Below are 23458 nucleotides of genomic sequence, written 5' to 3'. Positions count from 1 at the left end.
GCACGCATATAATAGGTCGAGAAGGAACTGTGACATGCACATACTTGTCTTAAAACCATAAGACTTAAAAACAGTTAAAACTATTAAAAGCTTGTTTATTTGTACAGACATGGGAACCAATTTCTATTTAAAATAATAATGTATTATTTTAAAATTTGTGGTTTGACTCCGATGCATGAGAGCTAATGTGACTCCAACTACATCTTCAGCACCACTACTAAAATTTATTCTGAGATTATTCACGTTCAGGGAAAGTTTGCTAGGTATCTATAAGCTAATGGAAAATGTTGAATGAAAAACAATAAGATGATTCTGTCACCAAATGTGCTTGACATGCAACTTTGAGCTGTGTATCCTTGGCTTTTGCTGCTGTTATTGACGTTATTTTTATACCCTGTACCCAAAGGGTAAAAGGGTATATTAGTTTTGTGCGAGTGTAGATGTAACACACAGAAGGATGCGTGGCAGACCCCACAAAGTATATATATTCTTGATCAAGATGACAAGCCGAGTCCGTCCGTCCGTCTGTCTGTCTGTCCGTCTGTCTGTCTGTATGAACGCAAGGATAAACTTTTAAAATTTGGTAGTCACATCCAGTTAGTGATTATATATCTGTATACCAAGTTTCATTATGATAGGTTGATTAGAAAGAAAGTTATAGTCATATAACCAGGCCCAAGCTGTGTCCGCAGCTGTATTTGTTCCTACCTTGACATAATTATATAATGTGTAATGCACACATACATATGTACAAATGTACAAGTGTAATGTAAATGTAAATGTATGTATGGAATATTTTATATTTAATTAAATTAATTAATTAAGTTAATTAAATTTTTTTAAATAATTTTTTTGTTTGTGGAGTGGTACAGGGTATTTAAGAGTTGAGCCTGCTCAACTTTTGCATTCCTTTCTTGTTTATTATTGTGTTGCAGTTCCAACACTTGTTGACCATCGCTTACAGTCTCCAACAAGGTCATTGAATATGATTGCTATGGATAGCTGCCAAGGTATGGATTAATTAAATCATAAGGAACATTCAGTTGCAGTCAGATGTGAATGTGTTGGTATGCATTTATATTGCGCTGTATATGCATCATATACATATTTTTTATTATGTCTGTCTGTTTTATTCCCTAGCGTCATGAATATGGAAAAAATAAATAAAAGGACAGTGTACTTTTATTCAATTATGGACATGACTGAGCACGTTAATTGGTTTGAAAAGTTTTCGCAAAATAGTTATGGCAACAGTTGTATGATAATCCATCAGGATAAAAGGTGCATTTGTTTCGCGTTGCTTGTGTTGATGGCTTGATTAATCGACATTTATAAAAAGTATATACAAAGACTGAATGATTTTTAAAAAAGTTGCCATTTAATATTTCACCGTTCAAGCATACTCTCATGTTTGGATGTAAAAACACATTTGTTCAGTGTCCATTTCAAAGAAAAATCAATCTGTAGCCAAAATCGATGATGCGAGTGTTCGTTGCCCACTGATATTGTGAAATTGTTCAGAGTTTTCTATTACTGGCCAGTAATGTTAAGAGCCATAGAGAAATTTAAAATGCAATACATCCCTTGGCGCAAATATTTTGGAAAAGCAACAATTCAAGTTGCAAGAGCATTATGAAATTATTTCGGGTAAGTGCTTGGCAACATACAGCATTACTTGAATTCGAAAAGCCAAAGTCAAATGTATATATGCCCTTGAACTAAGTCTGGTTGCTGCCAACTGCAACATTGTATTCACATTACATATTCTTTGTGAGCTTGTTGCTTGCGGCGCCAAGAAAACGGAAACACTATTTGCATAGACCAAAAAGTACAAGTCTGAAGTTCTTTATCTTTATACGCTTTTATGCTTGGCAATCATATCAGACGCATGAGCACACACACACACACACGCACACTAAGAAAGCTTACACGCGCACTTATAAAACGCCACAATTTGAACTTTAACACCTTCAATGACAGGCTACAAGAGAATGACCTCAGGCGCAATTTTGTGTAAATAACAAGAAAATAACGAAAATAACCTCGAGCCAGCAGACAAGAGAAAGCTCCACCCACCCATACTACCACAAATAAACACCAGCACACACACACACACACTCACACACACCCACAGAAAAAGAGAGAGGGGCCAACGGCAACCACTTTGCCTTTTGTTGAAAGCAAAAATTCAGTGTAGCTGCCATTATGCACATAAAATATAAGTAACAGGGTTGTTCGGCTGCTGAAGTCGTGTAAGGGGAGAGGAGAAAGAAAAACTCGAAACAAAGAACTAACGCTGAGTACCCGCAGCATAAATCTAAGCTCCTTCATGAGCAATAGAAATGTGCAATCGTTTCTTGCTTTCGCCTGAGACCGCACAAGACAGTTTTAGCCAGCACACGTTTGCAGCAAATGACAGACTTATTTCCACATTTCTGTTTCCATTATTAAGTTTAGCTTAAGTCTGGGCTTGAAAGAATTGCAGTGCCACGGCAATGGGAAATAATAAAAATGTAAAATCTTAAAAGCACTCTCAGATAAATAACAATTTGCCGGCATGTGTAGTTATATTGATGTGAAAAGCTCAAAAGTCAACTGTGATTGAGCATAGTTTTCTTTTATTGTTTGTCCAAAGAAATCTCCTGCTGGGTTTGTCTTTTCTTTGAATTTGTTTTTCATAGCTGACAGTTTTATTTCCTTGTTTGTGGACCTTTTTCCAACCTTCTTGGAATAGGGGTCCTTATTTCATAACACAGTACTTGGATTGCATAAATAGAATCAAATTGTTAACACTCATCAATAGAAATCAGAGGATTACGAGTCAGCTGCTTGGTGTCAAGGTTTAAATCATTTGCTTCCTAGTAATACACTTTTTAATTTACTGTATGGGCCGCATGCCGCACACCACAGCATTGAAAAGATCCAACTGCGAAATAATAAAAAAGTACGGTCATTCAGTTCAAACTTACTGCTTCACAACATTTTCGCTATCGTCGGACACGCTTTGGGTTGCTGCTTTCTGCTGACTCGTGCGCCTAATTGTAAGTAACAAGCAAACAATTTTTAGCACAAAATGGGATTGGATCGTTCGTCCGGGCCAATTGAGTGCGGACGGAGGCAGAAGTAGAGGTCGAACCTCTACTGGCGCCCCTGACAAAAAATAAATGGCGGCCCAAAATTCTTTGCAAACACTTTTTCATGCTTGATTAATTTTCGCAGCTAACTTTTTTTTGTTTTTGCCACTTTTATTTCGCCTTTTATTACCATTCATTTTTTAATAGAAAAGTGTTAAGTCTGACAGTTCAAGTCGCCCACTTTTTGTGCTTTGCGAAGTATTATGAACGCTTGAGTAAATGCCCATACTGGCCCATAGACCATTGCTTAAGCATTGGCTTAAATCGCTCAGAAAGGGGATCGGTTGTAAAAGTTCAGAGCTGAATTGAAGTTTAAAAGTGCCGTGTCAATGCTTTCGGAGCATGCATTTCCCTATCTGACGTGCTGGTAATTAATTCTGACAAAGTTTTTTCTTCCGCTGTCTTGTGAACAGCGTGGAAAACATTTGCCAAAAATGAAAACTTGCATCAACCCATTATAGAACAGAGGCAAGTCAAGACAGAGTTTGCATATTGTAGGTGGATATTGGAAAAAATATTAAAAAGAACTACTGCCTCTTATCGGTGCGTATTAGGTAATGATTGCTACACAAGCTCCCATCATTCAATGTCTTCAATTAGAATTATTTCTTGGACTTCACCTTATTAGCTGCTCCCTGCCTTAATTTGGCCCTAGAGCACCATAATAAGTAGTCATGCATACGTTAGAATGGTCTGCTAAACGATTAGACTTTAACTTCTACGAAGCTGTTTAAAATAGGTAGCATATTGCTGCTCCTCTCTCTTATGATAGATCTTGGCCAAGTTTCTTGCTGGCATCTAAATAGCATGTTAAATGCACGTATGTTATCTTGCATTAACTGATATTTGTTGAACGTATAGTCAGCACTGTATTTGCTTTCAATTTACTAATGCATTGCTTTGCTTCTTTGCCTTTAACCTACACATACTCACACATGGTGAACACACACACACACATACCTAGTCGTTGGAAAGGGACAACGCTTGACTGGCTGGTTGCCATTGATGTTGCATAAAAGCACGTATCCGCTGAAATAAAGACAGCTTTCAGATACGTATTTATTTCGATTTCGTATTTTTGTTGTTGTGCTGCTTGCCTTGCCTCGCATGTTATTGTTGGCTCATATTGCATGGCAATACACAACGAATACAAGTATACTATATACATCATGATATGAAACGCATTGTAATCAGCATTGTGTATTGTGTTTTGGCATTTTATGCTATTATTGTTGTCGTGCATGCACTCGCCAGGACTTCAATAGCAAACTATTTCGGATTCATGGAACATTTAAAATGTACTTTTATGTATTGTTATCACAAACAAATAAAGCCAATTTAGCTGATTAAGTTTTAAAAAAGGCAGCTGCCCAAAGTGATATTGCTAAATGCGCGGAACTACGAGATACCCTCCACTTATTTCTTATTAAAAGGTGAACTATTAAACAATAGAAATTGTTTAGAAATTACTTATGAATTGCATTTTGAAACATGGTTTTGTTTTATAAGTATTTCCAGACTTCATTCCTTTAGTTCTTTTAATAAACATGATTACACAAATTTAATTTGTAATTAAATTGCATTTGATATGATGATGTTTATTTGTTTTAAGCCGACATATTTACTTACATATGTACATATGTTAACAATAATTGTTTTGAAGGCCGCATTTTAACTTTGTCACAGAATTTTTTTTCTAAACAAAGTGTTTTTTTATTGTAAACACGAGAATGAAATAACTCAATCCTTACAGTATTTCATATTAAATTTACTTTTATATATACGAGTATATTGGCAAAAATAATGCTGATCCTTGGGCTTAATCAATCTGTCGCCTTGTCAGCAGTTTCGGTTCTCAGTAGGAGCGCGATTGAAGTGGAAGATGCAGGTGTTTTACAAGAGAAAGGACTCAGATTTGTATTAACAACTTTGCCCGCGTAGTTGCCAAAGAGAAATCATGATTCGAAAACAAAAGTCTCGAGTTGCTGCAATATACATACATACATACACATTTATAAAGAATTTATTATGTTGTATATACATATGTATAATGGATACGTTTCTATCAGCAACAGGCTGGTCGACAAATGCACTTAAGCAAATGGAAAAAGTTTAATTGGTTAAGTGGGGGAGGGGGACAGAGGGTGGCCTAAAACAAATGGAAAACTAAAGGACACACAAATGAGGTAAAATGCTGGATAAATTTGCTGCTTTAATTCATTTAAATAATACGCAACACAGCGCAAAGGGCAATGAAAATAAATGACTGCTCATCAAAATAAACCGTTGAAAAATTAAGAAAAATGTTTGAAGCGTCTGTTGGCCGACAAAACAAAATAAAACGGAGAGAAAAATAATTTGAAACGATACGAGAAAAAGAAGTTGGCGTGGAAAATGAATTTAAAGTGTGTAGCAGGTGCGCGCATTTGTTGGGCAACAGAACGGTGAAGAACGTTTTGAATTTAAATAAACTGAAATATGTTGTTTGCCTCAATTGGCAACAGTTGCCTCTCGCACATGACTCTTGAAATCAGGTGCTGAAATAGCGACCAAGTCAAGGTTGAGGCATCCATGCTTGTACGAGTGTGTGTGCAGTTTTTTATTTTTTTCCCAGTTTTTTGTCCTCTTCATATAGTGGTTTTTGTGTTTGTGCAACGTGGCGTGAATGAGCTAAGCCTACAGTTCCTCCAGAACATGCCCCCATCCAGCGTCCAAATTCGAAGTGCAAATGTGCAGTGTAATTAAAAGTGTGCAAGTGCATGATAGCAATTTAAAACAAAAAGAGAGCAGATTTCTGTTTCGTTTCCTCCTCTTCTTTCGTGTTTACTGTCAGCTTGCCAACTACTTGGGCCCAAGTTCATTTCCATCGTTACCTACAGAACGAGTGCGAGTGTGGGTAATTTCCACGATTATGAACTGTGTGAGGGCTGGCTTTTGATTGCGCTTATGTCGGTCTGACTGTGGCTATGTGTGTATGAGTATTGAAGGCTACGGGACGAGCTTGTCAATCATGTCAGCCTGACAAAAACTGAATATGCCAAGCCATTTTAGCAATAGAACCTTTGGCAGACATACTCGTACAAGGATATGTGCTATGTATTGGTTTGCTATGATGATGGCTTCGTCTTTGAGTTGATGCTTTTAATTAACGTTTGGCCAACATAAATTGAGCCGACATACATACATACACGTAACTCTACACACATCTCAACTGACCGATGACCAGTTCCACTTTTTCATAATAGAGCTGCTCTTTGAGCGGAGCAATTGGCATTAATTGAGTTTCCACTTGCTTTGCTCCCACTTCCCAAGTGATAATTGGGGTTTCTGCCTTTACAATAAACCCATCATTAGGCCAAGAGTCATGCAAGTATGCTAATTGCCGGCATTCACTAGAGATACTGTCTCCTTTTGCAATGCTCTTTTTAGGTTCTTATCAGAAAGAGTTTGCGGATCAAAAAAACTAGAGGGAATTATAAATTCATAAAAATTAAATTATCAAATACGATTTATATTCTTTTGTTTCCCCACTACAATGTTCAGTGCATAAGTCAGTTATTGTACAGCTTTTTTGTAGGCTTTCTTACCTTGTAAGTTGAGACTTTGTTATATTAATCATATTTGTATTTTTAATTTTAAATCTTAATAAATATATAATATGTTAATACATTTATATTGTTTTTGAATAAATCGACAGAACTACTTGTTGATTTAAATAAATAAATAAATAAATAAAATTTCCTGTCATTTTTGCTAATTATGTGTAACCCTCGAAAACAAAAAAAATAATAATAATAAAAAGAGCACTGAATAAAGTCAAGTCTAAATATTTGAATAAAATCAAATTGAAGCTTTGTCCATTTCATTAGTTGACAGGATTAGAGAACCAGCAAACTGGTCCATAAAGAGAATTAAGTATTAGGGATTCTTGCCAATTCCAAAATAAATATTTAAGCTACGAATTGGAAGGCGGAATTGAGTCTCAAAAACTTGCCTTCTTCTTCATTATGGAAGAAGCTCAAGTTAATCTTTTTACGGTGTTTTTGAAACCTTGTTCATTCTATGATGAATGAACACCTCATACTGTTTTAGAAAATATATATTTCAGAGAAACGCTGTGTTATAGTAGGGAGCAACTGCATCATGTCTAATCAAGCGTTAAATTAATTAGAAGCGCTATAGAGTTTTGCCTTAAAACACTGCTTCAACTGAATAGGAAGTATCAGTTAAATTCGAAAATCAACAAGTAGAATGCGTTTGAGGAAGAACAAATGGCATTTAAAATTAAGGGGTTTGTTGCTTATCAATAGTTTCCTGCTCTTTGGGATCCTAGTGGTCATCAGCTGGAAGCCTCGCACGCAAGGCAAGTCGGAAAAAATATCTCAGCCAAATTTTGAAATTGTGAGATTGGATGAAGAAGTGAATACATCGGACGGACCGAAAAAGGACTGGCATGACTATAAAGCCATGATAATCGACGCCAAACGTGTGGGCATTGGAGAGCAGGGAGAGCCGGCTACTTTGAATAACTTGGCCAGTGATTTGAACAAAGAACTGTTTGCAAAACATATTTTCAATGCGCTGCTTTCCGACGCTATATCGGTGAATCGTTCATTGCCCGATGTTAGGCCTAGAGAGTAAGTTTTATTATAGTTTCTCCCAGAAGCTAATAAATTATTAAATCCATTCATCCATCAACTCAATCGATGGATCAATTCAATAGGTGCAAAACCAAACTATATCTGAAAAAGCTGCCTATGGTGAGCATCATTGTAATTTTCTTCAACGAGCACAAAAGCGTTTTGTTGCGATCCGTGCACAGCTTAATCAACCGTTCGCCGCCCGAGCTAGTTAAGGAGATTATTCTTGTGGACGACTTCAGCGATCTTGACTCTCTACACAAGTCATTAGACGACTACATCGCTCAGCACTTTACGAAAGTGCGAATTTTGCGTCTGAACGAGCGATCTGGTTTAATACGCGCACGCATGGCCGGAGCGCGCATTGCGAAAGCTGAGGTCTTAGTCTTTATGGACTCACACATCGAGGCCGGATATAATTGGCTGCCACCGTTATTGGAGCCAATCGTGTTGAACAGTCGGACAGTAATGGGTCCCACTATTGATTTCATAAATGGCACACAGTTCTTCTATGGAAAATATGATTATGGGATGCGTGGTATCTTCGACTTTTCATTGAGGTATTTAAAAACAAGCAGGCTGCCCGAAGACCAAAAACATCCATCGGAGCCATTCAAAAATCTTATAATGATGGGTGGATCAGTCGTTATATCCGCAAAGTTCTTTTGGGAGCTGGGAGGTTACGATGAAGGTCTAGATATTTACGGGGGAGAGCAATTTGATTTGAGCTTCAAGATATGGATGTGTGGCGGCCAACTCTATGAAGCACCCTGTTCCCGTGTGGCACACTTAAGTCGTTCATCCCATTTGCACCTCTACAATACAAAGAACGTAACAGTCACAAAATATATTTACAGGGTAGGCATTCGTGAACACTGAAACCAAATTCGAAAAGGTAAATTATTTGCACATAAATTTTCATTGCAGAACTATAAACGCGTGGCCGAAGTTTGGATGGATGATTACAAAAAGTATGTGAGCATGCGTATGGGCAGTTCTTATAGAAGAGCTAATCCCGGTGATCTTACATTAGCGAGAGCTTTGCGCTCTAAATGTAAACCATTTAAATGGTTCTTGCAGAATGTGGCATATGATGTAATGAAGAGATTTCCGCCTATTAAGCCTCCTAATTATGCTTATGGCGCCATACGAAATGTAGCCGAACCAGACATGTGGTAAGGCCTATTATCCATTCGTTGTTAGCCTTTACTTATTTTTCACATTTCATAATTTTTATAGTGTAGATGCTCATCCTATTACGAACGGAAACCATGTTGATCTCGAACAGTGCGCCGAGGCCGTGCCGCAATCCAATAGCTCGCAATTCTGGGAACTTACCGCGTATCGGGACTTACGCTTGGCTAGCAAAGACTTTTGCCTTGAGGTTAGAGCACCGCAATACATTACATCACTTTGGATCTGGAGATGCCACTATCAGGGTAGAAATCAATATTGGTTGTACGACTTCCAAGCCAAGCTACTGAAGCAAGTGTTTAAAAACACAACACGCTGTCTCGAGATGTTGCCACACACCAAACAGTTAATTATAAATCAATGCAACAGCAGTAATAGATATATGCAGTGGACTTTCAGCTTCAATAACCCCAATGCACTTGGTAATAACCAAAACAATTATAGTATCCAGAGTGCTTAAGTTTGTTTTTAAAATCAATCACTAAGCTTGTTATATTTTAACTTTCAATATGTTATCCTTTGTTGAAACAGAGCTTAATACCAATTCGAATTTATTTACAATTTTGTAGCAAGGAGGGGCAAATTATTGTACTCTGCAGGTTATATTTTCCATAATAGTTCTATAGATTATATTCAAATTTGAAAACCATAAATGAATATTTCGATTGATAATGAAAGAAACCATTATGGGACGAATCTTTACAGCTATGTCCATTTGTCTGTCTATATGAACATCGATATCTTTACAACCATAATAGCTTGGGACATAAAACTAGGTGCAGAACAAGTTGATTGCAACTCATATACTCTTAGTATATTTTGTTTTGCATTAGAAGGATCGGGGCTAAAGCATCATTATGCATAGTCGTATGTTCTTCAAAAATATTTAAATCTGCATATTTAAGAACTAGGTCATAGTCTTAAATACAATCAAGTGGGCTGCATCATTTATGTATAAAGCAACTGCACGATTCTATATAATATTAATATGTATATTTTGTGGCACAAAAATGCTTGCTTTTGCTAAATAAACTACATTTTTCAATCAAAGTTGAACTATGTGAAAAATTCAATAAAGCAAGCATGCATTTAAGCAAAAAATAACTTTTCACAAAAAGTTTAGGCAAAGTAAGTTTGTACGTAATTATTTTTATGCATTTTATGTGAATTTGTTTGCAAATATTTGGTATCTTCCATTCTGGCATTGTGGTAAGTCAAGCCTTGAGCAAAATTTATGGAAATTTTCTGCAATATGCAGAAATTCAGATAAATGCATACAAAAGCACAAAGCGCAAAAGTCGCGCAAAATAGAAAATACAAAATGGCTTGGCTTTGTGGAAACTTTGCCGGTGCCGTATGTTAAAGTGCGAATGGGGAATAAATCTCGGCAAATACGAAACGCCATGAAGCGAACAACTGAACATGGAAGCACTTAGCGAGTTGCTGTCAAGCTGCCTAATTTATGAGTTCTCGGCGACTGCACTGGGAAAAACGTAATCAGATTTCACCTTCGAATCTGGAACTTTTCAATTGGAGCCATTATTGGTAAACAACAGCGGGCATTGAAAGACTTCTTTGAAATAAGAAGTTAAATATTTGTAAACAAAAATACTTGTATATACGTGTGTAATCTTTATAAAAATATTCCAAACAAAGCAAAACTTCTGCCTTTAACAAGATTAAGTTATCGAAAAAGCAAAAGCTATGAAATATGGAGTATGTTAATATTTTATTGTTAAAGTTACATTAGCGCATCTAAAGATGGACATTAAAATGTAAATTAAAATGCATTTATTAGCACAACAGAAAGTTCTCTAATATGAATAAGAAAATAATGTTAAAGTTGAGCAGGCTCAACTCTTAAATACCCTGTACCACTCCACAAACAAAAAAATATTAAAAAAATTGAATTAATTAAATGAATTAATTAAATTTACATTTAGATCAGAATCGTGTCTATGCCTGTTTGTGTACTTGAACATATGTATGTATGTGTGCATGTATGTGTTACATAATTATGTCAAAGCAGCAGCAGCAATCAGAACTTGGTCTTGGTTATATGGCTATAACTTTCTTTATAGTCAACTCAAAAATATCAAAATAAAACTTGGGATGAGAATATATAATTACTAACTGGATGTGACTAGTTTAAAATTCCAAGAATAATGGACTTGGTCATATCGACTCGGTTTGTCATCTTGATCAAGAATATATATACTTTGTGGGGTCTGCCAAGCCTCCTTCTGTGTGTTACATGCACAAAACTAATGTACCCTTTTACCCTTTGGGTACAGGTATAAATATTATGTAAAGTATGTGTTTTTTAGATGGGGTAACTCGTTCCTCAGACAAACAGCTAATATGAAAAAAATGTTTCTTCGAAAAGAATAATCTATACCCTAAGCAAACTATATTATATCCAAGAGCATAGGGACAAATTCAAAATTTCGTTAGCGTATGGCACCATAGATTCTCTCAAAGATATGTCCTTCAAAAATAATGAGGGTGTCAAATGTGTTTTAGCAATAAGGAGCTTGAGCTTAAATGGAAGGAAATGCTGCCTCAAGGAAAGATGCCTTAGTTCACTATAAGGTTTCCTACTGCCTTATCAACGTGATCATGGCAAGATAATGTCTTTAGATACTTGTAGTGTTTTTATGGTTATCTCTAAAATAATTGCCTGCTTTACGTATTCAATAGGTTCGATGGTAAGTTGAAATTTCTTTAGATTTCTGTAATATAGAGCATTTAGATCTATTGATTGTGTATGTAGCGCTTACATGAATAGGGTTTGTGTTGCAAATTTTTGTGAGTGTAGGCCGCAAAGGTAGGTGTGTCGGTTATTTTGCCAAAGACATCGAGAAAATAGCTGCAGATTAGACACAGACGACTGAACTGAAACAATGCATCGGTTGGGAGATATGCAGTCCTTGCTTGCCCGCAAATCGATTCGTGGAAACTTGGCTTTGTTTGCTTGCTCATGTGCAGCAAATTTAAATATATTTTGGCATAACAAAAAAAAGCAACAGTATATGTAATTGAATAACTGGAATATATGTAAATGGAAATGAATCCTGAATTTAATAAAATGGCAATGGCACAAGTTTTCCTCATTTTATGGGCTTTTCATTTCGCTTTGCCTTCCATTTCAATTTGCCTTTGAGTTTTGTTTGAAAATGTGTCTGCGTTTCCGTTTCGGCCACGTGGCCCACTTAGTGACAACTTTTGCGCTACATTTTCCTTATTGTTATTATTATTACTTTTATTTCGAGGTTTGCTGACATTTATTGCAAAAGTAAATGTTTGATGATAGTCACGTAGTGGCCATCACATCCACCAGCATAGAGCGGCATAGAGGCGAAAAATGTTGGAAAGTTGAAAGTTGTCAGCATGACATGCAAAAAAAAAAACAAAACCAAAAACACAAAAAAACGAAATCACAAAACACTGAAACGTGCCTTTTGACATTTTGCGAGACAAGTAGGCCTGCGCATGTGTGTGTGTGAGACATAACATGCTCGTCTATATGTATAAACAATTTTTAAAACAACCAACAACACACGATTGCACAGAGCCAGCACGTTTGAGTGTTTGTATGTGTGCGTGTGTGTGTGCTGTAAATTGAATTTCGTTGCCAAAATTGTATTGATTTAAAAGGCTGCAACAGCAGCCGAGCAACAGCATTAGGGTCAATTACCGCTACAAAGTGAATTGTCAACAAAATCAGAAGCAGCGGCGTCATTGTCGTTGCCGATGTCGTTGTTGCCACTCCGATAACGTGCACTTTACTCAACACATTGTTAAAATGCTGACAGCCAACTAGTCGTATGTGTGATGTCTTTTGTATGTGCACTTTGAGTGTTGCTGTATTACTTTCATTATCTGTGCTCATATTTGCCAAATGTGGCAGTGGCAGTGGCAGTAGTAGTTACAACACTCCCAGAGGCTGGCACAGGACAAGTTTTAAGCCGCTTACACTTCATGTTCGTCTTCTTCTTCTTACGCTATTACAACCACCTCACACTGAGTGAAAGTTATTATGTATGAATGTATGTATGTAGGCGACAGCTTACATGTCGTGTTGTGGCTCTCGTTTCATAAATGTGGCAAAAGAAAAACTATTTCGAAGTGTACAATATTTTGAGAGCGCTTTTGAAGAAGTTTACTCTGCGGTTTGCTATGTTTAAAATGTTATAACGCTACCCGTTAGAACGCAACTGAACTGAGCTGAACTGAACTTTTGTGTGCCAAAAACTATGCACATGAGTGCCACAACGCTAAAGTCCCCCCTTAGGGCCCCAAGGTGCGTCAGCTGTAAATATTTGCCTTTGTGGCGCTACTGAAGGACCAAGACATTTACTAACTGAACAAACAGCTTTCATGCATGTGTGTGTTTGACTTTTAGACAGACTCTTAGTTTAGTATAGTTTAGTTCAGTGTTTACTGTATACAATGTATGTACCTGGAAGCTGGTCCCGCTGGCGCAATAGCGGAAACAACAGCAACAAACACAACTGAATGAAAGTCAATTTACGTGCATGGCATGTCATCTTTGGCAGCGTCTAGTCAAAATTTGTCCAAAGCTATTACAAAAGCTCGCCTACATCGCTCACATGGCGAGCAAGGTATTTAAGAAATTTCAATTTGCGATAGCTAGCGAGCAGTGTTTTGAATATGAACAGTGGTTTGACTTTGGAGGGGGGAGGTGTGCTGGCAATGGCGGATGTCAGACCGGGCTTGAAACAAAACACATTTCATACTTGAGAAAGCTAATTAACTTCGTTTTACGAGGCATAAACTTCCGACATTAAACGCATTTATTCTCATGTGAAAATAAACAAAACACCATAACACAACAACAACAAAAACATTGGGTATGTTTTGACGTGGCGACAGCGTGTGTTATATTTTTGTATGCATTAAAATTGCGCTACGCATACAAACAAAAAACGTACACTCGTACGTATTCCAGTATATATAGCAAGTGTAAATTTACGACTTATTTGGCACGCACACAACACACTTACACACACACACACGCGCGTCCAGGGTAAAGAGAGCCGCCGCTTGAAGGGCAAACAGGCCAAGTGTCTGCTGATATTTAGCATCTTGGTTGAACCATTTGGTGTATTTATTTAGCACGTACAGGCACACATACCTCTGAATATTTTGTTTCTTCTTTTTAATTAACAAATTCCTCGACTCTGCTCGTAATCATTGACTCATAATTAACTTTGCCGTAGAGCTGTACAGCAATGCTTAAATGAAAAAACAAGGCATATGTTCAAAAAGGCCTGAAGTGTGTAAGTATTTAGTGTGTTTGTATTTTTCTGTAAATCAATTATTGTTAACTGTACCCTAAAAGCATGCTACACTTTCCGTGCAAAACGCATTGTCTTGGTGTGGAGGTTATCAGTAGTTTCTTAAATAACAGTGAAGCTTAACAGCTTTGAGCATATTTCATTGTTAACATTAACATTATCGTTACGTTACATTAGTAATACGTATGTATACACTCTGTGTAGCTGGCTCTCTCTTTTTCGCATTCTCTCGCAATATTTGGTTTAGTGAGACCGGCAAAATGTGTTACGCTCGTGTTGCTCAATGTTTACAGTTCTGTTACTAAAGCTTGTTGCCATTCAAAAAGTAAATATAAAACAATTTTAAATGGAAAAAAAATCGCTTAGAAAAACAAAAATACTTTTTATTTTGAAATACATTTGCTACAATGCACATCAATTTTCCTGTGTAAATACAACTAAAAACAAATAGCTTAGGCGAAGCAAATATGCGAGTATGTACATATGTGTGCATGTTAATTGCAACCAACTGTAAAGCCAGCGCATTACTAATTGTTTATTTTGCAATATGCACATCGCACATATTTAATTAAAGTGTCAAAACTATATTCAACGCGTTTATAATTACATTTTGCAAACTAGCGTATTTCATTGTCATTGTAATTATAATGAATCACGTGGCCATGTTAGCAATTGACGAAGCATCCCCAAACGTTTATGCTGAATAAACAATTTAATTGAATTTTCGGGAATCGGTGAGAATTTCAAACTGGCGTGCGTTCTGCTGTGGTCGAGTATTTTGTAAATTGCAACAAACGGCTTATTAAATTGCACCACAATATTGGCCACTAAGTGCTTATAATTGCAGCTCAATGTGAACTTTGTGCCTTGTATTGTAAAGTTGCATGATCCGTAACACCTTGAAGCACTTCAAGAGCCGCACTCACGTTTCGTTTGTTCGGCCAAGTGGGCTTTCTAAACTTTGAAAGTGCTTCTTCACGCGCAGGCACATAGACAAGAGCTGAGTGTAAGGGAACTGAGACAGACATTTACCCGGCGAGTGGACACAGCTTATTACGTCGTTTTTAAAAGGGCAGCTGTGATGAAATGTTTGTTTAATAATACATCCTAACATCATAGATAAGGAACGATTCAATGGCTCTGACTCAGCAGCAGCACAAAATTTCGGTAAAATAAATCGTTTGAGTCGCCACAATAGCAGTTTTCCTTATACTAATGACTTGGTCTTATCAATAACTTATTTGATGACTGAGTTGTTAGAAACTTAAGTGGACACTTCTTCGCTTATCGTTACGAATGTTTGGACTGCCCAAACGATTCATATAAAAGCGTGTAGTGCAGGTATTAGCGGCAGAAAAGACTATTGATCACTCGTCTAAGAATACTATTTGTTGCAGTACCCGATAAACTTGCTAGGATGAAGTTGCTTTTCACACTCGCTGTGTTGTCTTTGGTTGCAATAGCCATGGCCAATGCAGGACGAACGGCCACACGCTATGATAACTTCAAGGTATACAAAGTCTTTATCAAGAACCGTCTGCAGCTGGAGGAGTTTAAGAAAATCCACCACCAAATACCCGTAAGTTCGTTTAACTCAAGCCTAAAACCCTTATTTATTAAACACATTTGTGCCTGCTGCAGGTGCATTTTCTAAATGAGATTGCGGGTCCTGGTCGCAGCTATGATATAGTTGTGGCACCCGGGCATCAGCGAGCCATAGAGAAGCTTTTTGACTTTTTGGAAATTGTCTTTGAGACCGTGATCGAGGATCTGCAAAAGTAAGTGCTTAGCGATGTGAAGTAAGCACATCCAAACTGTAATCGAATTTGGAATTTATTTACAGAGTGCTGGACATGTCGGCCTACTCCTCTGGCTCCGACATGGACTGGGATACGTATCATGAATTGGATGTAATTTATGATTGGATTGATCAGCAATGTGACAAGCATGACTTCCTGGATTGCGACGTCATCGGGCACTCGCACGAGGGGCGTGCCATCAAGAGTGTCAAATTGTCTAAGAAAGGCGGCAACAAGGCCGTATTCATTGAGGGAAACATTCATGCCATGGAATGGATTTCGTCAGCCACCGTAACCTATATTTTGAATCAGCTTATTAACTCGGACGACTCCAAGATGCAAGAGTTGTCCGAGAAATACGATTGGATCTTTGTGCCCATGGTTAATCCAGATGGCTTCGTATACACTCACGAAGTGGAGCGTTTATGGCGCAAGAATCGTCGCCCCAGCGGCTACACCAACTCCTCGGGCGATTGCTATGGCATTGATATGAATCGTAATTTCGATTACCATTGGGGCGGCGCTGGCTGGAACATAGATGAACCTTGTGATCATTGGTTTGGTGGAGACGAGCCTAACACTGAAGTCGAGATTGTTGCATTGCAGAAGTTTGTCAGCTCCTTCGATGATGGCTATATACGCTCATACATGGCGTTCCATGCTTACGGCCAGTACATTCTGCTGCCCTACGGCCATTCGAACACCGAGTTCCCGCCCAATTACGACCAAATGATGCGCATTGCCGAGGCATTTGCCGATAGCGCCGTTGAACCCTACGGCTCGAAGTTCACATATGGTGCCAGCGGCTTGTTGAACTGTAAGTAAATGCTTGAATTCTAGTCGACTTGAAACTCCATTTGCATTGCTTGCAGATGTGGTGTCCGGCGCTGCCAAGGATTGGGCGTATGGAGAGAAGAAAATCCCTTTCACCTGCACTGTCGAGTTGCGTGACAAGGGCACATATGGTTTCTTCCTGCCGTCAAACCAGATCACGGAAGTGGGCGTCGAGGTTACGGAAGGTCTAAAGGCTTTGATTGACAAGGCCGAGGATGAGGGCATATTCGACTGAGAACACGACTTGAAGTAAAACACATTGTTATTGAGCATATAAAAAATTGTTACTTGATTTAAGTTAATACTCAAGTTAAACAGCAAACTTTATTGAAATGTTAAATTAACCAAACAACTTAGAATGCGTATCACAACGTTTAACATTTGCCTAAACTGCTTGTCAGCTAAGCAGTCACATACTGCTTGGTGTGCGTGTGGGTACGGCATTGCCAGCCGCACATACATACAAGTATGTCACTAAAGCACGGGGTATGCAATGGTTTGTGCACGTGCTAAGCTTTAGTTGGTCGCGTTCCTTACGAAAAAGTAACCGCGTGCTGCAGAGCTTTTTGAAAGCTTGAAAATTAATTTTTGAACTATTTAAAAAGTGCAGCACCTGCTCTTTATCCTTGCTCGTGATATGTGCAAATCATATGCAAATCTGCCACGTTCCAGCAGTATCAATAAATATGAATGTAAAAGAGCATCTTCTTCGTCAACTTACAGGTGTGTGCAGCAATTTTTGGTTTGTGGCCACTCGAGCCCCCATTTGCCAAAAACTTGCACAGGACACGCAACGGCAAAACTTTAGCCAAACGCTGCCACCTTCGAAGACAATGCTGATGCAGATGCAGATGCTGCAGCCAACGCCAACGCCATCAACACCAACAGCAACAGCAACGGCCACAGCATAAAATTTTTGACTACAAAGTGGTTATTTTGTTTGAAGTAATCCACAAGAAGTCGTTAAAACTGTCGTTGCAAGTAGATTGATGATGGTTTCACGTGTCCGCCACAGATACGCGGGAAGCCGTGTGCTCCTCGCAGTTAAGCAATCCGGGCGTGCTCTTCAAACTTTCAGAAGGCTGGTTGCCAACCAACGCAAATCTGCAGCGGCTGCAAATGATATGTGGCATGGGATTTGTCCAAGCACATGACAGCTTTAAGAAGGAAATCACTTTATGCTTCTTCTTGTAACCGAATAGCTGCATAAACAGTATTAATTAACAATATATTTTCAACAAGTGATGCATTGAGAACTTCTTTAAAATAAACTGCCGAGCTAAAGTACTCTCTCTCTACAACAAAACGCACGTTGAACAAATCCCTGTGACATGCAAATGCGAGCAATATACAAGAAACCTTAGCTTAGCAAACACATCTGCTGTGCCCAGCAGTATGGGAAAAGAAATCAATAGGAATGAGAGTATAGTACTTTATAAAACGTTGCATTCGTTATCCATTACTCTTTAGCTTGGAGATAACTTTGTCAAAGTGGAGAAGGATAATACATGTAATCCAATATACTCATCCACAAGAAGGATAACAAAGCCAAAGGGGGAAATGTGATATGTTCACGTTTCGATACAGAATCCACGGGCTGATGTCGAGTATTTTTCAATTAATTCCTGCTGCAAGGCTAAATTGTTTTTCTATGGAAATGCTTTGGCACTGTTTTTTTCGCTTTAGCGTGGGTGTTGAGAAAGGAGAAATATATAAAGGTACGCAAATTAACATAAAAAACTCGTGCCTATAAGTGTTACACTTATTGGTGCGCAATATTAATGTAATATAGTTGCGCAAATGAGTAAAACGTGACGGAATTGAGGCTGGCCGGGTCTTCACCCAATAATGGGCTGTAGATCCATAATCTTTGGACACGGCTAGACACGCACAATTCAAAGCGAAATGCTAATTGCACAGATAAAAGTGGCACATTCGACTTAATTGTAAGCGGATAGGCAAAGAAGAACTTTATTTGTTTCAACAATATGAGTATGAGTGCTTGACTATTAAGCTGTCGTAAATGATAAGATGAAAGAAAAGGTGGTTTTATCTTGTTGCTGATAACAGCTTAAGGAGGCGTGCAGTTCGTTGGTAACGATATGGAACTCTCCCAGACAAGCTGGAAGTTTGTTGAGGTGGGTAAGTGAGTGGGTAAGTGAGTATTTTTTTTTTTGACTTTTGAGCCATAAACTAATGATATTTTATGCTGAATAAAATGTATAAAAAGCTTTGAGTGGCTTCCAACGCCAGCAGTCAGCTAGAATCCCTCAAGATGAAGCAATTCTTTGGAGCAACATTGCTAGTTTGCTGCCTATTGGCCGGCTCGGCCATCGCAAGTCAGCCAGAGGCAGCTCGCTTCGACAACTACAAGGTCTACAAGGTCTCTGTCAAGGATGAGGCCCAGCTGGCTGAGTTCAAGAAATTGGGAAACAATCTGCCAGTAAGTACATATACTATAATATTGATTTGGTTTTTTGTTTAGAGCAAAGCCCTCTGCCTCACTCTTAGGTGACCTATCTGCAAGACGTCGGCGGTGCTGACCGCGAGTATGACATTGCGGTTGATCCGGCCAACCAGCAGCGCTTGGAGCAGCTGCTCCAGTATTTGGAGCTGGCCTGGAATGTGCAAATCAACGATCTGCAAGAGTACGTTACACATTTCATTTACTGGCGAAGCGCATTTGTATAACCAGGCCTTTTATTTTAAATTGTAGCATTCTCGAACAGGCTTTATATAACAGCACCTCTCCTATGGACTGGGACTCGTACCATTCGCTCGATGTGATCTATGATTGGATAGACAGACAGTGCTTGCGCAACTTCTTGTTCGTTAAGTGTGAGGTTATTGGCTTCTCCTATGAGGGACGTCCAATTAAGAGTTTGACGATATCTAAGCGACAAGGAAACAAGGCCATATTTATTGAAGGAAATATTCATGCGGTCGAGTGGATTTCATCGGCCACCGTCACCTACCTCTTGAATGAGTTGCTCAACTCTGACGATCCCAGCATTCTTCAACTGACCTGGAACTATGATTGGATCTTTGTGCCCGTGCTTAATCCCGATGGCTTTGTCTATACCCATGACGTGGTAAGATTTCTTGAACTTTGAATACTGTCGATTGGAATTAATACCTGACCTTTCCACAGAGCCGTTTGTGGCGTAAGAACCGTCGTCCAACTGGCTTCAGCAACTCCTCAGGCATCTGCTATGGCATCGACATGAACCGCAACTTCGGTTTCCACTGGGGCGGTAAGTGAAATTTGTTCGAGAAGCTTGTTGCATGCAGCACTAACAGTCGCTTCGCTATCGACGCAGGTGCCGGCTGGAATATTGATGTGCCCTGCGATCATTGGTATGGCGGTGCTGAGCCCAACTCTGAGCCCGAGGTCCAGGCCCTTGAGAGCTTCGTCTCAGCTCTGCCAGACGGCTACGTCGGCGCCTACATTGCCATGCACTCCTATGGCCAGTACCTGCTGCTGCCCTATGGCCATACCACCACCGAATTCCCAGAGAACTACGATCAAATGTTGCGCATTGCCAAGGCTTTCGCCGATGCTGCTGTGGTGCCCTACGGCACAAATTTCACATATGGTGCCAGCGGTATCTTGAGCTGTAAGTGAAGAAGATTTACTCTCGCCCGTACGACTTTCAAACTAAACGTGTTTTTCTGCTCTTTAAAGACGTCGTCTCTGGTGCTGTCAAGGATTGGGCCTATGGCGTTAAGGGCATTCCCTTCACCTGCACCCTGGAACTGCGTGACAGAGGTCAGTATGGTTTCTTCCTGCCCGCTGCTCAAATCAAGGAGGTCGGCGTCGAGGTTACCCTGGGTTTGAGAGCTCTGATTGCTAAGGGCACAGAGGAGGGCATCTTCGGCTAAATAATAACTAAATAAAGCGTATTAAATAAACTGCATAATCACACATTTTTGTACTTGTATGGGAACTGGCGGCGGGTTTTATTTCTCTTTCAGGAGCATAATCTCGAATTCAATCCGATAAGAACTGATAGTACAAAATAAATACAAATACTGACTTTTCTTCCAAACCACACAACATATTCTGCTTTCTTTTTCTATTTTATTTAAAAACTGTAATATACAAGAATTGTAATTTCATTTTAAAGTGTAAATTTGTAAAGACTGTTTTATAAGTGCAACCCGTAAGGACCCTTACATCAAAAAAGAACGTGTGTTTAATTTAAAGTCCCGTTTTATATATAAAAACTGGTTCATATAGGTGCAAAAAGCTGGACTTAAACAACCCTTATATCGATTGAATCACCAGCTGACGTCGCTTTGCTTTAGTCATCAGCGCAAAAAACCAAAACAGCTTTGAATCCCTACAAGTCGGGCCCAAACAACCTGCTCAGCTGCCCCAGCAGATGCGTTTAGACTTCCCTTTTTCTTGCTGCCTGCTTCATTAAAAATTGAACCAGCTTAATTGCAGCTTTCGTGCCCCGAAACATGCTGCAAATGGGAATTGCAATCTGTTTGATGGCCTCAACAATCTACACAAGCCAGGCAAAGAAAGGACCTCGGATTGAGGAAGAGTGTGAAGTGTGGGGAAGAGAGTGTGGAAGCGCAGCTGTCACTGCTGATCGAGTCTGGAAGCAGCCTGCCAAATTTGATATATGGCTTTGGGAAGGGGTGCCAGGATCAATGCAACGACCACTGTCAGATTGCAGCTGCAAGTTCGTCTTGCCCCAGCGGGCATTGTGGATGCGTGCGTGAGGATTAGTGTTCGCGTGCCATCAGCTGCGGCAACTTCTACACTTTATACTAAATGTTGCAAGAGCCGAAAGCATTTAGACAACATCGTCGTTACTGGTAACAGACAACCGCTCTGGGCTCAAAACTTTTCACCGCTCCATTGGCGGAGCAAAGAACTCATTTGGCTGTCAATACCTCGCCGCACATGCAATCCAAAGTTGAACTGTGGCATTCAGCTTGTCACAAATTACGTGCAGCTTTTCAGTGGGTGCGACATTTGCAAGCAACTCGCACACACAAATACACACACACACACCTACACATTGGGGCATAGTAAGGCAAGTGGGGCCGTTGATGCCGCAGGTTATTGCCACAGCTTGTGAGCTACTGTCTCATTTCCGCTTTTGCCCAAACAATGCCAATGCACTGTGGAATCAAAGAGTCCGAAATTATCAAAGTTCCTTATACTAGGAGGAAGAGTCAAATCTTAAAACAATTCTTTTAGGAAATCTCTGTAAACGTATCAAAAATATGTTTGAATAAGAATCAAAAATGGTTGCTTATACTTGTTTGTTTTGTTTTAACTTGTTTATGTAACATTTATGCACGAATCGATTTATTAAGTTAAAATTTTCTGTTTTTTCGACTCTTTGAAAGCTATCAAGTTGTGCTTACCAGGTCCGAAGTCAAAACTTTTTTAATTTTATGTTTTTAATGGAATTTCGAGTCTCAAGGAGAGACACTTTCTTAGGCTTTTTAAAGGCCTCATATGTTGACAAACATTTGACACTTATGTGTGATTTAAATTTTATTCAATTCCCTTAATTAATAAATTGTTTTCATTGCAGAATACTACGACATCCAGCACACGACATTTTTTATTGGCAAACAAACACAACACATTTTTATTTTATTTATTCAAACGACCAACAATGCTGTCTATGTAAATAAAAAATTACAACAATGAAAAACGTATACAAAATAAAACTAAATCATAAAAAAGCTTATCTAATAACGAATCCAACTTGGTGGGGGAACCTTATTTGCCAAACGTCCAGCTATGCCCCGATTCACAGCAGAGAGTAATCAGAGACGTTAGTAGACCTAATAAAAAGCTGCCGAAAATTGCAGTTCAACATGAAATAAATACAATTTTATTGAAATTTGGCAATTACGTTATTATCACAATTAGCTGTTATATATAATTTCTGCTTCATTTGAGTGTGAATTGGCAATTATGTTTACTTATTAACAGTAATTACATATATGGTCGTTTTTTCATTTGTAATTTGTTCACATCCGATCAGATTTTAACCAGAATTCGTTCATCAGCAAATGCAAATGCAACGAATGTGCAATGAAATTTAATATTTGACATTGTCATTACGTTGCCAAAGTGTACAAAGTGGCCAATGCTTTGGAAATTCAATTCCAAGTCGTGCCAATTGAGCGACAAGCCGCACCCACCCACACAATTGCACACCTACCTTAACCCGATGAGGTGGCTGGCATTTGAACAATACGTGCAATTTGTCAAAATTTTGCCGGCAGGAGACTTTGCTGCAAACAACTGGCCGACAACTGACATCAATTTGCACCGGGTCGGGCAATTAATTTAAAGCGAACAGCACGAGCACGTTTTGGATGTCCAGTACTGTCCGATGTTAAAGTATGGTATAGTGGTTTAGTGTCACATATTCATAAATCGCAATGTCGCACTTATGGCCATGGCCATGGCAATGGCGGTGGCGGTGGTGGTGGCAAGTGGCTAAGAGGATAAATGAGCCACTGCTGTGGTCAACTGTTTAACATGTGGCGGCGGC

General features: G+C 38.9%; 3 protein-coding genes across 3 annotated transcripts; all 3 read left to right on the top strand.

Annotated features, from left to right (window-relative positions):
- The first annotated feature begins 7393 nt into the window (after nucleotides 1–7393).
- Nucleotides 7394–9428, top strand: LOC115634706 (N-acetylgalactosaminyltransferase 6-like). Its single transcript, XM_030532586.1, has 4 exons — nucleotides 7394–7771; nucleotides 7858–8632; nucleotides 8702–8949; nucleotides 9014–9428. Exons 1-4 carry the CDS (start codon nucleotides 7602–7604, stop codon nucleotides 9426–9428), a joined length of 1608 nt encoding a protein of 535 aa, XP_030388446.1. The 5' UTR covers nucleotides 7394–7601.
- Nucleotides 9429–15653: 6225 nt separating this feature from the next.
- On the top strand, nucleotides 15654–17274 carry LOC115622221 (zinc carboxypeptidase-like). Its single transcript, XM_030516122.1, has 4 exons — nucleotides 15654–15868; nucleotides 15931–16067; nucleotides 16133–16905; nucleotides 16961–17274. The coding sequence occupies exons 1-4, from the start codon at nucleotides 15707–15709 to the stop codon at nucleotides 17155–17157; spliced, it is 1269 nt and encodes a 422-aa protein (XP_030371982.1). The 5' UTR covers nucleotides 15654–15706; the 3' UTR covers nucleotides 17158–17274.
- Nucleotides 17275–19197: 1923 nt separating this feature from the next.
- LOC115634703 (zinc carboxypeptidase-like) lies at nucleotides 19198–20804 on the top strand. Its single transcript, XM_030532582.1, has 6 exons — nucleotides 19198–19365; nucleotides 19434–19570; nucleotides 19639–20014; nucleotides 20074–20176; nucleotides 20243–20539; nucleotides 20608–20804. The coding sequence occupies exons 1-6, from the start codon at nucleotides 19198–19200 to the stop codon at nucleotides 20802–20804; spliced, it is 1278 nt and encodes a 425-aa protein (XP_030388442.1).
- Nucleotides 20805–23458: the final 2654 nt, after the last annotated feature.

The sequence above is a fragment of the Scaptodrosophila lebanonensis genome, unplaced genomic scaffold (genome assembly GCF_003285725.1).
Source record: "Scaptodrosophila lebanonensis strain 11010-0011.00,11010-0021.00 unplaced genomic scaffold, SlebRS2 tig00000001-arrow-pilon, whole genome shotgun sequence".
In the NCBI taxonomy this organism is placed as follows: Eukaryota; Metazoa; Arthropoda; class Insecta; order Diptera; family Drosophilidae; genus Scaptodrosophila; species Scaptodrosophila lebanonensis.
Note: the sequence above shows the minus strand (reverse complement) of the source record. Positions and strands in the feature narration are given on the sequence as shown.

Bases quoted from the DNA above. Each gene is read 5' to 3' on its own strand.
- LOC115634706 (XM_030532586.1), top strand. From the start codon at position 7,602: ATGATAATCGACGCCAAACGTGTGGGCATTGGAGAGCAGGGAGAGCCG. The intron at 7,772-7,857 runs GTAAGTTTTATT...TCAATTCAATAG, and splicing joins CCCGATGTTAGGCCTAGAGA to GTGCAAAACCAAACTATATC. The intron at 8,950-9,013 runs GTAAGGCCTATT...TAATTTTTATAG, and splicing joins GTAGCCGAACCAGACATGTG to TGTAGATGCTCATCCTATTA.
- LOC115622221 (XM_030516122.1), top strand. From the start codon at position 15,707: ATGAAGTTGCTTTTCACACTCGCTGTGTTGTCTTTGGTTGCAATAGCC. The intron at 15,869-15,930 runs GTAAGTTCGTTT...TGCCTGCTGCAG, and splicing joins AAATCCACCACCAAATACCC to GTGCATTTTCTAAATGAGAT. The intron at 16,906-16,960 runs GTAAGTAAATGC...CATTGCTTGCAG, and splicing joins TGCCAGCGGCTTGTTGAACT to ATGTGGTGTCCGGCGCTGCC.
- LOC115634703 (XM_030532582.1), top strand. From the start codon at position 19,198: ATGAAGCAATTCTTTGGAGCAACATTGCTAGTTTGCTGCCTATTGGCC. The intron at 19,366-19,433 runs GTAAGTACATAT...CCTCACTCTTAG, and splicing joins AATTGGGAAACAATCTGCCA to GTGACCTATCTGCAAGACGT. The intron at 19,571-19,638 runs GTACGTTACACA...TTTAAATTGTAG, and splicing joins CAAATCAACGATCTGCAAGA to CATTCTCGAACAGGCTTTAT.